Here is a 16,225-nt window from a genome sequence, read left to right on the forward strand (position 1 = left end):
GTTCTGGAGAATCAGAAACAACCATGACTCAAGGTGAGGTTGTTGCTGGGTCTATTGTTCCAGGTTAAATAAAGTAACTGTATGGAACTGATTGGATGTCTGTTACACTGGGATTTCCTGACGGGAATGTTTGATCTTCTAAAAGCAGCATACGTTTACTGTTAACACTGTAACCTGGATCCATTACTGATTGAGCAACAACACAAGATATGCAGCTCTGTGCTTTAAAATCTACTTCTCATCAGGTTAAAGTATCATAAATAAGCCACTGTTCATATGTGGACATAAGAATTGAAGAATAATAACATAATGCATCAGCAACAGTGTTAAATGAGCTGGATTCAAAATAAAACAATGAGACAAAATGATTTGCTCTTAAAACTTTTATGAGATTTTGGTGTAAAGGATGAATAGTTTAAGAAAATTATAAACATTCTGTATATATTTTATTGCGTGTTTTTAAATTCTAAGGAAATTACTTTTTGTTTTATTTTTAAAAATGGTTAAATTGCAAAAACAGACTACATGTGTCATTAATCTGCAAGGCCTGAAAAGTGAATGCAAGTTAATCAACTTATTAAAGCAGTTTTAATAAGGTAAAATCGAAATCTTTATCTTCAAGTAAATATCATAGTTTTATTCTAAAATTCTGTAATGTTCAAATATAACTTTAATCAGTTCATTTAAAGGGACCCTTGAAATAGAATTGTTTTGGAATGAAAATGCAAGTTTGTCGACAACTTTTTACCGAGCTTTAGGTTGGTTTGAATAGTTTTCACTTCAATTATGCTAATATTCCACACAGACCATAAATAATAAGAAGCTTCCTCACTCTAACTGAATCTGATTATTATTTTATTCTTAGTCAGATCTTATTATTCTTCAGCCATCTGAAATTCCAGACAAAATTCTTTTTTTTTTTTTTATTTAGTCCAGAATTACAAAATGTAAAATCATAACCTTTTATAATAGATTTATAATAGATAAATTTATTTATTGGCATTCCTATGTCCTCTTGACACAGCATGCATATAGAGTGGTATTTACACATAAATGGATCTTTTTGCCACTTTAAGCTCCTGCATCTGTCTGTTGTAGTGACCATAATCTACACATCTTGCTAGTGTCAGTAACAGTTGAACTCAATACCATGGGGCTTTTCTTCTTCTTTTGAAAGTAGTCTTCTTCTTGCTATCAGTAGTGTTGATACTAGAGGGCCAGAACTACGGCTACTCTTCATTAAACTTTTGACATAAAAAAGTTTACAATTGAAGCAGGTCATGGTAGTCGGTGTTATTTAAAGTGGAATAGCACCATTACTAAATAAAATTAATTTCTATTTACTCAGATTATCTTTATCTGATTTCAGCATAACTTTGATCTATGTGATGATAAAAGGCACTTGATTTCACTTGATTTCTGTGGTACCTGCTGCCAAATTGTAGAATGTCCATGTTTTATATCAACCCTCCCTACATAACATCCCATATCAAAGAGGTTTCTAGAATTTCCTTCTTTCATCTGAGGAACATTGCAAAAATTAGAAATATCCTGTCCAGGGGTGATGCTGAGAAACTAGTCCATGCATTTGTTACTTCAAGGCTGGACTATTGTAATTCTTTACTATCAGGAAGTCCACAAACTGTAGTTAAAAGCCTTCAGCTGATCCAAAATGCTGCAGCCAGAGTTCTAATGAAAATTAAAAAGAGAGATCATATCTCGCCTATCCTGGCTTCTCTTCATTGGCTTCCTGTTAAATCAAGAATAGAATTTAAAATCCTCCTTCTCACATATAAAGCCTTAAATGGCCAAGCTCCATCTTATATCAAAGATCTGATTGTTCCTTATGTTCCTAACAGAGCACTTCGCTCTCAATCTGCAGGTTTACTAGTGGTTCCTAGAATTTCTAAAAGTAGAATGGGAGGCAGATCTTTTAGTTATCAGGCTCCTCTCCTGTGGAACCAACTACCAGTTTTAGTCCGTGAGGCAGACACCCTGTCTACTTTTAAGGCTAGGCTTAAAACTTTCCTTTTTGATAAAGCTTATAGTTAGGGTGGCTCAGGTTATCCTGAGCTATCTCTATAGTTATGCTGCTATAGGCTTAGACTTTTGGAGGACATAGGGACCCCCATTTCATCATTCTGCTTCATTCTCTCTCTGTTCTCCTATTCTGCAGAATCTGTTAGTTCAATCTCTAACCTTCTGCTCTCTCTGCTTTTCCTCAGAGTAGCTTTGCCTCGTCTGTTCCTGTTTGGCTGTGACATCATCCTGGAAAGAAACATCAGCTGTGCTGCTTCTATCAACACCCTTGTTTATAGATGTTGGAGATCGGCCTGTTTTCCAGTGTGGTCCTGTTTCTCTGCCCGTGACTGAGTGGATGTGCTCTCTTCGTCCTCTGGCATGGGAGCTGCCTTGGAGCTCGTCTGCCTGTCTGTGTGTTTCCTGGACGGGGCCGCCTTTTACAGCTGCTTTTTGTGTCTCTGCTTCTTTCTCCTTGAACCCCAGTCGGCCTCGGCAGATGGCCGCTCACACTGAGCCTGGTTCTGCTGGAGGTTTCTTCCTGTTAAAAGGGAGTTTTTCCTCTCCACTGTCGCTACAAGCATGCTTAGTGTGGGGGATTGTATTTGAGTCAATGAGTCAATGCAATCAACTGGTTTTCCTTAGATAGAAAACTTTGTATCAATTTGACTGTATGATCTGGTTGAACTGTAAAGTGCCTTGAGATGACATGTGTTGTGAATTTGGCGCTATATAAATAAACTGAATTGAAACTGAATTTAATAACAGGTTGGAGGAGTCAGCTTGTGTGTTTTTAATGAGGATTAAATAAAGACAAGAACTACAGAAACTTGGGTTTACATGAAGTTCGAAGGCTGTTAACTGAATGAAAGAAGCTGTTTGTTACAATATTCCTCTCCAACTCCATCTCGTTGTTGACATAACAAGCAGAAATGGCTGTTTGGGGATTTACTTGATGGATTGCTCTCTTCTTACCATGTAGTTATCTTCTCCATGAGTTCATCCCCATTTCCATTCTAAGACCCCAAACATCACCATTCTGTCAGCTGCGGTTCCTTTTTGATGAATTACCAGTCAGTAAAGCAGAGGGAAAAGTATGAGATCGGGGCAAATGTGAACGTCTGTTTGTTAGTGAAACTGGAATTAAGGAAGGAACACAGTTGTCTTTGTTGTGGAAATAAACATGATGTTAAGGAAGTTAATGATGTGAATCACCTTTATTAGTTGTTAGAGAGCAAACATGCGAGTCCAGACTACTAAAACTTTGGCCCTAATTGCTAAAAGGAAGTAAATAGATATTCGGCAGATGTGCCAACTCGTTTTAACAGCCATCTAATCCCAGTGGGACAACCGAAGCTCAGCCTTCCAACTTTACCTGCTGACATTCTGCTGCGGATAAAGTTTTCTCTGCTGCTTGGTTCTGGCAGGCTAGCAAAAAGCCAGGGATACTGCCAAGGGTCAGCCAAGCTCCTGGCACCATGCTGAGGGATGTTTAGCAAGCTTTCAGCACTTGTTCTGCTCCAAATTCTGTTTAACACCAATTGTGACAGTCGGCTTTGGTTGCAGCATTTGGCATCCTTCTCTGACTAAAACCTCAATGTGAAACCGCTAAAGATTAAAAGATGTTCCTCAGTAAATCTGAAAACTATCTAGAAGGGATTCATTTCACACAAATGTTTGCTTTTTAAGTTTTGATCTCTAATATTTATATTTTATTCAGCAGATGTATAGGACTTTGTGTATAATGAAATAAATACTTACGAGTTTTGTTCTTGAGATTATATATGTGTTATATAATTCTTGTAGAACTTCTAATTAAAGCTGGATCCTTGCCAGAACTTGTTTGATCTCTTGTTCTGACCTTTGACCCCTGTTCTTGGTTCTGTCTTTTCTGTGGCTCACCAAACATGAAGGCACAACAGTCCATTATATCTCGTTCCAATGAGCAAAATGACAGTTTGTTTATTCTTTAGCAAATGAATCTCATGCTTGATGACATTTAAATTTTGCTTCTTCAATCTTGGGTCTCCAGCATTCAGGGTAGAACATTTTAGGAGGGTTTCCTGTCCTGCTGCTTCGGAAATACCCGGACCAGATTAAGACTACACACACATACACACACCCAGGCTTAGACTTTCATATTAAAGACAACAAACCCCAACCCAAACACATCCCACAGCACACATGCAAGCAGCTGTGAACGTGCAGCGGGCCGAAGCTTCAGAGAGTAAACAAATCTTCTCATACTGTGGCCGCCTCGCCCACAAACACCACAACACACACAGGGCCTGCTAACATACACTATATTGCCAAAAGTATTTGCTCACCCATCCAAATTATTGGAATCAGGTGTTCCAATCACTTCCATGGCCACAGGTGTATAAATTCAAGCACCTAGGCATGCAGACTGTTTTTACAAACATTTGTGAAAGAATGGGTCGCTCTCAGGAGCTCAGTGAATTCCAGCGTGGAACTGTGATAGGATGCCACCTGTGCAACAAATCCAGTCGTGAAATTTCCTCGCTCCTAAATATTCCACAGTCAACTGTCAGCTGTATTATAAGAAAATGGAAGTGTTTGGGAACGACAGCAACTCAGCCACGAAGTGGTAGGCCACGTAAACTGACGGAGCGGGGTCAGCGGATGCTGAAGCGCATAGTGCGAAGAGGTCGCCAACTTTCTGCAGAGTCAATCACTACAGACCTCCAAACTTCATGTGGCCTTCAGATTAGCTCAAGAACAGTGCGCAGAGAGCTTCATGGAATGGGTTTCCATGGTCGAGCAGCTGCATCCAAGCCATACATCACCAAGTGCAATGCAAAGCGTCGGATGCGGTGGTGTAAAGCACGCCGCCACTGGACTCTAGAGCAGTGGAGACGCGTTCTCTGGAGTGACGAATCGCGCTTCTCCATCTGGCAATCTGATGGACGGGTCTGGGTTTGGCGGTTGCCAGGAGAACGGTACTTGTATGACTGCATTGTGCCAAGTGTAAAGTTTGGTGGAGGGGGGATTATGGTGTGGGGTTGTTTTTCAGGAGCTGGGCTTGGCCCCTTAGTTCCAGTGAAAGGAACTCTGAATGCTTCAGCATACCAAGACATTTTGGACAATTCCATGCTCCCAACTTTGTGGGAACAGTTTGGAGCTGGCCCCTTCCTCTTCCAACATGACTGTGCACCAGTGCACAAAGCAAGGTCCATAAAGACATGGATGACAGAGTCTGGTGTGGATGAACTTGACTGGCCTGCACAGAGTCCTGACCTCAACCCGATAGAACACCTTTGGGATGAATTAGAGCGGAGACTGAGAGCCAGGCCTTCTCGTCCAACATCAGTGTGCGACCTCACAAATGCGCTTCTGGAAGAATGGTCAAAAATTCCCATAAACACACTCCTAAACCTTGTGGACAGCCTTCCCAGAAGAGTTGAAGCTGTTCTAGCTGCAAAGGGTGGACCGACGTCATATTGAACCCTATGGATTAGGAACGGGATGTCACTTAAGCTCATATGTGAGTCAAGGCAGGTGAGCAAATACTTTTGGCAATATAGTGTATGTGCGCACACGCAGCACACAGAGACTCCCATCCGCTGGGAGTATTGTTGGATTCTTCCTCCTCTGCTGGCCGACAGACTCTGGCTTGGGAAGAGGAAATGCATTTTTCTGTAGCTCTTGCAGGGAGACAGCGGAGCCTTTGTGTCTGCTGCACAACAGGTCAGCCTACGCTGTATCAATCCTTGTTTCTAACAGTTATACCAGCTGGAAAATATGTAATTCAGACCTCATGTTTATTGTTTTCCTTCCAGGCCATTGGAGGCTCTAAAACCATCTGGACTGGACTTGTACTCTGTAAGGGTTCTGCACTGCAAAAACTATCTAAAATCTAAAAAGTATGTAAATAAGACTATCTGCCAATGGAATTAGTATTTTTTAACTTTAAATAAGATAATCAGATATTATGGATTTGAAATAAGACAATGCAGTTGTTTGTTCTTATTTAAATTATAAACTGGCTTATTCCATTGGCAAAGAATCTCACTTACTTGCTTAATTCAAGAAAAAAAGCACGTATTTTATGAAAATTTGACTTATTTAGATTGACATTTTTTTTGCAGTGTGAAAGTGAACCTGGTTTGTTTAAGAAATTTTTTTTCTTTGTTTAAAAATCCACTTAAATCTGGCTTATGTGTCACACTTCACCAGGGGTGTCCAAAATAAATCCCATGGCCAACCGTGGCCCTCAAAAAGATTTCTGTCTGAAGTTCATAAGATGCAGTGACCCATATATCCTGTTTTTGATGCTGATGGTAGCCTGGGAAAAGTAACTCTAATAATTCAGACATTCTATGCTTTTAATGAGGAGCCAAGAATCTCAAAAGTTTGAGATCCTTGTTTTATATGACCTAAGAAAATGTAAGAAAATAAAACAGCTGCTGACATAAATAAAAGAAAATGCTTCACGTTTGTTATTTCAATGTGTACATTTATATTTACTCCTTTTGTTTTATATGATCCATTGTGTTGAGGAGTAGGAATGTCTTGCTTTATTGGACGTTTATGTATGAATTTAACTGTTTACCCGAATTTGTTCTTAACCTACAGTCTCCAATAAAAGGAAAGAGCAACATCCCAAGCAATTTTCAGGAGGATTTTTGTATTCTTGTCCAAAGCCTCACTGATGGTGGCTGATCCTTGCTGTGTTATTTTGTCCTTTGTTCATTTTATGGAAGTGCTGACAAATTATCAGTTGTATGACGTTTCAGCAGCTTTCCCCTTCCTGTTTGTCTTAAAACATGTTGCTCCGTCACCAAATTTTCTCTGGATAATTTTACATCTATTTTTATTCAAGGCAGAGATTTCAGCAGAATTTCTTATGAAGCATGAGAAGCTCCTCCAAATATTGATTGTACCAGGATGCTCTTTTACTCACACACTCTGCACACAAATTTCTATTGGATAGAAATCCGTGCTTGAAAAATAAATGGACTTAACCCACTTGCTGACCAATATGGAGGAATATGCTTTAAGAAGTGGCGGCTGGCCAATAGAGGGTGTGAGGGCACCACCCCACCTAACCAATGACCGTAATTAAGAAATTAAAATTAAATCATAAAGGTCAAATATTTCAAAATATATTAATATATTTTTTAGATGTGCAAGATAAATATTTAACCTTTAATGACGAGTAAAGCTGTTTCATTCTTCTTCAGATTGGTGAAGTATTTCCTCCCTAGGGTGCAAAACTTTTTGACCATAAACTCGTTAAAAGTGCACAGAAGCTCCTGTGCAATGCAAAAGGATAGGATAGTCATAGTGTGGCTGATTGACAGGTTGAATCACAGAAGTTAGGTTCCTTAAAGAAAACTTACCTTACCTTACTTAAGAGAAGTTGGAAGTGAAATTGGTCGGACCTTATCAGCTGAACATCAAAATTAATCAGCAGTCCAAAGACAGATGGAGACGGTACACTGTCTTTTTCCAGGACCTGGTTTAGCTACAAGGCTTGGCTAACTGCATTAGGCAAGGCTGATGCTTTATTCTGCTTTCTTGCCTCCTTTTTCACACATCAGGATCTGATCCAGCCTGGATAAAGACAGGTAGGACTGATTTAAAGCACGTTTTAGAAAATGCAAACAAGAATGAACAATCTGGGATTCACATGGAAAATAACATAATATAGTCTCCTTTTCTACATATTTGCTCATTTGCATACTTGCTCTTAAATAAACACATTCTCAAAAAAAATGTTTTCATATATTATATATACTGTATATATATATATATATATATATATATATATATATATATATATATATATATATATATATATATATATATATATATATATATATATATATATATATATATATATATATTCCATATATATAAAAAAGAGCTTCATTTATTAAATTGGTACATTATTTTTTTAGGTCTGTGACACCATATGTATATGAAATGATGTTTCTTTATAAAGTTTTTTTTTTCAGTTGGCATTCATCTACTGGATAATATACTGGTGTGATGGTTTGATTGATTTTTGTTATACGTCTATTTTGAATTTATAGCCCCCGCCACTGGCTTTAAGTCATTTTTCCACTTCTTGGACCCAAGCTTCAACCTGTGTACACAAAACAAAAGAATGAAAAAAAATTAAGTGAACTCCTCCTCCTGCCAACTTTAATCCAATCAAATACATTTAGAGATCACATCCCTATCAACCATAACTTCCCTAGTGTACAGCTAACCGTAGCCAGCTAGGCTTTGGTCTTTTGGGTATTATGAAGTACTAATAGGAGAATTATATCAAAATAGTTGCTAGAAAATGTTGAGCCCCTGGACTAATATTATTATTTCTTAATTGAAATGCTAATGCAGCTTTGTGCATGAAGCCCAAAATTGGCTTCCATATCATAGCTTTCAATTTGGGAAACAGCTAAAGGGTTATTCCACCGCTTTTTCTCACTTACTTTAATCTAGTGTGAGACTACAAGTCTTAAATATCTTAAACATGGATTATGTTAATCTAAACATATAGCAGAAATCTTTAACCCTGTTGGATTTATAAAACCTGTATCTGAATTATCAAAGCTCAGGGAAGGGTCTTTAACAGGGCTTTTCATGCATCTGTGCCAGATTAGAACTGCTTCAGATCAATAAACCGCTGTACTGTTGCACATAAAGATAACTCAAAATAGGCTAAAAGTTTTGGTTTTCTGTGTTGGTTGAGATTCTTAACATTAAAATAGGGGCAAGTTGAAAACAATTTTAAAAAGTGCATAACTGTAAAAAAGTTAACATATTATTACAGTTCTGTTTTAGGCAGATTTGTGAGTTTCAATGATTTGCATGTCTCATGTGCATAAAAATTCCTCACTGCCAAAATAAAAGTCACTCAGCTATGATTATAGCTGACTAGTTATTCTGAGGTTTGTTGTAGTTCCTTCTTTCTCTAATTGCTTTTAATACTGCATAGTCTTCAGTCACTCCTGTTCTCATACCTCTCCTCTAACTGGCTATACTGCCTCAGAACGAGCAAGCGTTTTGACCATTTCCAAATAATCTATGAATGCCTGAAAAATGTCAGAAATAAAATATAAAAATCCTCTTCCAAATGTTTCTTAAACATTTCCGGGATTGATTAGTGGTCAAAAGATGCAAAAAAAACAAAAAAAAAACCTTTAAATATGTTTTTAATTGACTCTCAGAAGCTCTCAGAAATCAGAAACTAGGTTTAAAAGATTCTGTCATTTGTATTAAATAATTTAATGTAAGCTTTTGGTATCTAACTTTCATAGTTATTGAGCTGGACTGATTCTAATTGGATCTACATGCAAAAACAGAACTGAAATTAATTGTTCTTTTATTTTCATATATCAAGTAAAGCTTTTGCAAACCAAAACCTTTTTTTTGTTTTCTTTGGTCAAAAGACCTATGAGCCTAAAGGTCTATTTAAAATACAATAAATAATAACAAATAAATAGATTTAGATTCACTACTTTACTGTCATATACACTTAAGTGCACGCAACCAGGGTCTGTAACGCATCATTAGTTCTCAGGTGAATATATGCGCTATTAATTAAACTTCAGGGCAATCAGAGGTAGGCGGACAGTCTCCTAACTCCATCTGCTCTCCGTTGTCGTGGTTGCAGTACTAGTGTTCTTCTTCACTGATGGTGGTTTTCCAAAAAAAATCTGAAATCAGTTTCTGTGCCATATTTACTCCTCATTTCTGTAATTGGACTATGTAAATTTACTAGTCTGCTGCTGCGAGCAGGATACCTCTTTACTCAGCGACCACTAGCTTGTTTTACTTCGCCAGGACAATGTACCTTCCATAAACTTGTGTTGATTAGCCTCAAAATTATTCAATTTAAATCCAAATACATGTAATAGTAAAATATAAAAAGTCAAAATCATTTTCCAAAATATCCATCCATCCATCTTCTAACACGCTTAATCCCAAGTGGGGTCTTTAGGGGTACTGGTGCCCATCTCCAGCTGTCTGGAGGCCATAGGCAGGGTACATCCTGGACAGGTCGCCAGTCCATCAGACGGTGTACCCGGAGAAAACCCACGCATAATCAGGGAGAACATGCAGCAGTGCTACTCATTGCGCCACTGAGCAGCCCCATTTTCCAAAATAATCATCAGAAATTTATGAATTATGCAAAGTAATTTTAATACATTTAAAAAAAGAATAAAAACATTTCCGTCTCTCCACTAGGGGGTTCTGCAGCCCCCCCACTTCCCGCAGCAGTGGTACTTTGTACATGTTTATATTAAGATAGTCAGGTTTTAAATTATGTTTAGACTGGAACCAGTCAGCTTGTCCTTTGCTAAATGCTAAAGGGCTGGTTATACTCCTACAGCAGTGTGTCACAGTGAGCTTGATGCAGACATTTTGGATTTATGCCCAGTATTGAAGCGTAGTCTGCGCTATACGATGTGGGTCTAAATACTGCCGAGGCGGTGAGGAAGTGAGTTTGTCTGGCCAACGGAGGGCGAAAAAGAGCAGGGATCCAGGTGGAAAAAGGGTCCCAGCGTTTTCGCGCACCTTACGCTTCTAGCTGGTCCAACTTCACCAGTCGTTTTCCACAATTTCGGTCATGAAAAGAAAACATCTCCTGTCTGTGGCACTGTCTGCGGTCACCTACAATTTGGGAGAGGTGCAGCAGATTGTGTACGGAGGGGGCAGGGACATCTTTTTGTTCACTGCGATACCTACGCAGACGACCTAGTTTCAAAGTATAAATCAGCCTTAAGACAGCACATCCACTGTTTTACCAGTTAGCCCCCACACTACCGAAGACAAAGCTACACATTTCAAATCAGACGACATCAACCACGCGAGTAGTCACAAGCACCAGCAGGTCACCCATTGGTGTTTCTCACAAGCACTATTAGCCACCAAGCTAGATATCAAAAGGATTTATGGATGCTAACTCACCGTAGCTCCATTAGCACACCAACTATTAACCAGTCTATGAGATTGAGTTCGGTCTGTCCAAATATTATCAGCTCTGCACTTGACACCATGACCTCATGACCTTGCCATGTCTGTCAGTTTGACCTTGTCTTATTGGCCTTCTTAACATGGATTAAACAGAGCTCTGTCAGATATTTGAGGCTTAAGATATTTCTTCATAACCCCACTTTGGTCCAAACTTTTCCACAGCACATTCTTTGACCTGCCTGCTTTCTTCCATGGTCCGCATAGTGGTGTTTGTTTACTGATGTTCTCTAACAAGCCTCTGAGGCCCTCCCATAACAGCCGGACTCAAACTGAGGTCATATTACACAGAATTGAGGTCAGTTTCATGTTAGGTTATCCCAGTGCTTCTCAATTATTATCTGTTACGCCCCCCCTAGCAAGAAGAAAACTATTCGCGCCCCCCACGCCCCACGTGACTATCCATCTCTGCATAACATTTTATCCTTATTAACATTAAAGAAAAAAAAAAAGAAAGACATATGGTCAAACTTACAAAGAATAACTTTATTAAATCGTGTTTTAAGTCATGTTTTAAACATGTTTAAACTGTAAACATGTTTGACAAACTAATTGCACCATTGCAAAATTAAATCAAATCAATAAATAATATTTAATAATTATAATAACTAATAAACTACAAAAAAAATAACTAATTTATATTTAGTTCAGCAACATTAACTCAGGAGCACAATATATAAAACACTTGAACCTACAAAACAAAAATGAATTAAACAATTTGTGCTCATTTTTTCTTTTTTTGATCAAAATGAGGAGGAAGTCAGGTTTAATGGCTACAATGAGCACGTTTTGCAGTGCACAGCTTTTCGAAGCGAGGTTCGAAGCATGATAGTGCAACTCTCAGCTCCTGCTCAATGTTTAGCTGGGACCTGTACTTGGTCTTCAGTGCAGCAACAGCAGAGAAGCCAATCTCACAAAGGTAAGATGTTGCAAAAGGAAGCAGAATGCTTATAGCTTTCTCTCCTAAGAGTGGATACTGCCTCTCTACACTCAGCCAGAATGCACTGAGTGTCTGTGATGTGAACCTCAGTCTCAGTGTGGAGTCAGACGTCATGTCAATGAACTGCTCCTCTTCTGCAGAGCTGAAACCAGTTGGAGCTGCTGCACTGAAAGGGTCTCTCACCCAGTCATACTGGGAACTGTTTTCAGGGAAGTACTTTTTAAAGAATCCAATCAGTGAAGAAATATGCTGCTTAATGTGTGGAATCACTGAGATAGCATCATAGTCATTAGTGTCTACAAATTCATGCAGGTTCTCAAATGAATCTGTGTTTCCTTCATCAAGTTGCCTGCCCCACATTACAAGCTTTCGGGTGAAAGAGCTAATCTTGTCTGTGACCTGAGGGAGGTGTTTATCTTTCCCTTGAAGCTGTAGATTCAGTTCATTTAGCTTTCCAAATATGTCACTCAGGTAGGCCAGTTTTCCCAGGAAGTTCTCATCACAAAATTTTTCTGCCACTTCATACTTGTGCTCCTGCTCCAAAAACACTCTTATTTGCTCTCTGAGCTCAAAAACACGGGACAAGACTTTTCCTCGTGACAACCACCTTGCTTCACTGTGATAGAGCACAGTTTGATGTTCAGCTCCCATCTCCTCACAGATGGCAGAGAAGACTCTTGTTTTTAGTGGTCTGGTCTTTATAAAATTGACTACATCTATGATGTCAGTCATAACCTCACTTAATTCAGGGGAAAGTTGCCTGGATGCAAGTGCTTCTCTGTGTATAATACAGTGTGTCCACTCAGCATGAGGTGAGGCTGTCTTGATGAGTGCCCTAAGTCCTTTTCTCTTCCCTGCCATGGTTTGTGCACCATCACTGCAAACACCAATGCAGTTCTCCCACTTTAGCCCATTCTCAGTCAGAAAGGAGTCCAGAATTTTGAATAGCTCCTCAGCTGTGGCTCTGTCCCTGACATATTTACAAAAAAGTAGATCCTCACACAGGGAGTTAGACATGTCAAAACGTACATAAGCAATAAACAGACAGTCTTTGTTGCTGTCAGTTGCTTCATCAAATTGTAAGGCAAAACGTTTGTCTTTGAGTTTATCTACCAGCTGTTCTTGAAGATCGTTAGCAATGTCATCTATACGTCTGGCGACAGTGTCATTGGACAGAGGGATAGTTTTTAGTTTTGCTGCACTGGCGTCGTCCAGCATGACAGAGACCATGTCTAATGCTGCAGGCAGTATCAGCTCCTCTGCTATGGTGTGGGGCTTTTTGCACTGCGCAATTTGGTACGCCACCTTATATGATGCTAACAGCGCTCGATGGTTTACTGAAGTAGCCTTCACAAAGCGGGATGACTGTTGGCAATATTCAGCACGTTTTCGCTGAAAAAACTCTAGCGGCTTATCGGCGTGATTGGGGTGTAATGTATTTAAGTGACGCGCTAATTTATTTGGCTTCATGCTGTCCGCTGCGAGCATTTTTAGACACAGCAAACACACCGGTCTTTCCTCTTCTCCAACTGTAGTGACAGTGAAGCCAAGCGCTAAATACGCTTCGTCGTATTTCCTCGTCTTAGCTTTCGGGTGACTTTCTTTTCTCTCATTATCTTTATCTCTCTCCGCTTTTCTTTTCATCCCTGTTAAAAACTTTTTCATGTTGGCGGTTTTTATGTTGAATAACAGAGGCTTTAGACAGAACGCAGTCGGAGCTTTCTGTTGACTCAACACTGGTAACCAGGTAACCTTGTAAGCCGTAAAATGTTGCACTGTCGCAAACGTGACAGAAGTAAAAATTACAGCGCCACTGCCGCCTACTGTAGTGGATGCGCAATTACACTTTATAATAGTACGGCCCCAAAAAAAAAGCCTGTTCCCTAGGGTCACACGCGCCCCCCCAGGTATCGCACCACGCCCCCCAAAGGGGGCGCGCCCCACTATTTGAGAAGGACTGGGTTATCCTGAGATGCATTTGTTGACTTTATTTCGGGGCATCAGAGTTATATAAATATATTTTACTTTGTGATGCTGGTATTCGTAAAAAGTCAATTAGATGAATGTTTAATATTTAACAGCTCACTGTTCAAACATCCCCTTTATCAAAGACGTGAGTACAGACAGAGATTCCCCTGAACAGCTGTGGATTCTGCTGAAGATCCCAAATGTTTCCATTAATTATAAACGTAAAATTTGAGAGGAAAACATTCAAGGGAATCTATTCCAAGAAATCCCACTGTTCAGGTTGGTAGAAAAGTCTGATGTTATGAAATTCTGCTCTTTAAAAATATGTTGTTGTTTTTTTTTTGTAGATTTAGGAGTTCCCATCAGGAAAGAGATGGAAAGTTTTAAACTCTTTTTTTTTTCCCTTCTGTGATTTTGCAGTGTGAGAGAATCTCATTAGTTGTTTACATCCACTTTTTTCTTCTCCACCTATAAATGATTGTGGCAGATCCCACTGGATGAGCTCTCCTTCTTTTATGGAAGGTATTCCCATTTAAAACCCTTACTTGTCAGATAAAAGGCCATGAGTGATAATAGTGATCCTTGGTCTGAGCTTAGGTGAAGAATTACACACATAAGAACTTTATATCTCTAAACTGAATGCAGAATGTTAGATTGTTTCTTTTCTTTTTGTTCAAACACCTTTTATCACACTGCTTTGAACTCCTGACATCCCACTTTATTTGAAGAGGAAACATAAAAACTTCCAGCTTCTGCCCAACCAGAGGTCATTCCTGTACCAAGTCCTGACTCTCACTAGGGTCCATTCATTCCTCTTGAAGAGAGAGGCAACAACATTTCACAGATATTATCTGCCAAATCCACCCTTCCTATCAATGACTTATTTCCATGTCTCAGTTTGAAAGTATTCCCAGTCTCCTCAGGCACCTCTCACATGTTCACTGAAGCGCTCTGTTTGGTTATTTTTAGGAAGTCCCCCCCTCTCCCAACCCTCCTCCGGTCCTCAGATGGTCCAGTCCAGGCCAGAGGAAGGGGAGTGGTAGTGAAAAGGGGAAAATGTTCAACAATGATTTCATTATTATGATGCCCAACATGATCGGCACTACTGGACTTTACTGCTTCATCTCTGGCATCTCTGGAATACATTACTTGGATTTAGCTTGTTTTAAACCTCAACTTTTATTTGTATCGGACATGGAAACCTGTTAAAGATCCTTCAAAAAAACATGTTAATCAAAAGTGAGTATGTGAATGAATGGGGGGGTAGATACAATCCTTCATTATGTTGCCTCATTGATGCCAATTAACAATTAATTACTGCTCGATGGTCCTCATTAAGGAAGTGATTGGCCGTAACGAGCAGCTGATTGAGCTTTTAAGGCTCCAGGGAAGCTTTGAGTTTAAAAAACTTATCATGAAACTAACATTCTTACATTTGACTGTTGTGACATTAAAAGGTTCATGATTCATGGGACCTAAGAATGTGCGGAACGCTACTGTTTGAAGGCCTGCAAACATGAGTTACCAGAGTGTAGGATTCAGTCTGAATGTATGTGGGCTTCTCTAAAATGTCAAGTTATTTCAAAATTCTTTGTTTCCTGTTTGTTGGTCGGTTTTGTTCTGATGGTTTGATTGTTCTATTGTGGCTGTTTCTCATCGGGAACATCTTTTTTCTCTTCGCAGATTTTTCTGCAATTTGATGGAAATGTTCATGTTAGGAACCGAGTGACTTATTGCTGGGCTTTTGCATTTTAACATGGACTGTTCAGTACGATAGCCACTTTTGACCCTTTAGAGAAACTGTTGATTTATTACTGCATTTTTGTAGGGTCAAATATCACATTTTCAAATTAGTTAGCATTCTAGTAGCTGTTTTCACAGCAACTCAAGGTCTTTTGCAGCTTATTTACTGCAATATACAATTCAGGCCAGAAGTTTACATCAACCAGATGCCACTGATAATTGTTTTTCTTCTTTTGTCTGGATATTTGTTCACTCTTCCAAGCAGAATTTACAGATTCCGTTTAAATAGGTAAAGGGTTTAAGGGACAATGGCGTTACAGATGTTTTATCTGTTCTCAAATCCATTTGGGTATCTGTTTGGGTCAATTACCCTGCTGAAACATCAAATTATAGGTCTTGATTTTAGGTGAGGTGTAAAGAGACCATCTAAAGTTCTTGTAATTCTCTTCTTTTCATTTCCTCTCACATCGATTGTATTATAATTCTGTTTTTCACTTGCTTTAAGTAGTCAGCTTCATGCTTCAAGTGGTACAAAATTCTACCACCAGA

General features: G+C 39.1%; 1 protein-coding gene across 3 annotated transcripts in view; it reads left to right on the forward strand.

Moving 5' to 3' along the window:
- The window catches only part of si:dkeyp-23e4.3 (rho GTPase-activating protein 7), a 121,796-nt gene that overhangs the window by 71,375 nt on the left and 34,196 nt on the right, over positions 1–16,225 (forward strand). Inside the window, exon 1 of one of the 3 annotated variants that reach the window (XM_038295823.1) lies at positions 14,993–15,172. The exons of the other annotated variants lie outside the window; for them this stretch is intronic. Coding sequence (XP_038151751.1) covers positions 15,160–15,172 — 13 coding nt within the window. The 5' untranslated portion in view covers positions 14,993–15,159. Of the gene's footprint in view, positions 1–14,992; positions 15,173–16,225 lie in introns of those variants that run through there. 3 annotated transcript variants of the gene reach the window in all.

Source organism: Cyprinodon tularosa, unplaced genomic scaffold (genome assembly GCF_016077235.1).
Source record: "Cyprinodon tularosa strain WSP-4 unplaced genomic scaffold, ASM1607723v1 ctg36, whole genome shotgun sequence".
Taxonomy (NCBI): Eukaryota; Metazoa; Chordata; class Actinopteri; order Cyprinodontiformes; family Cyprinodontidae; genus Cyprinodon; species Cyprinodon tularosa.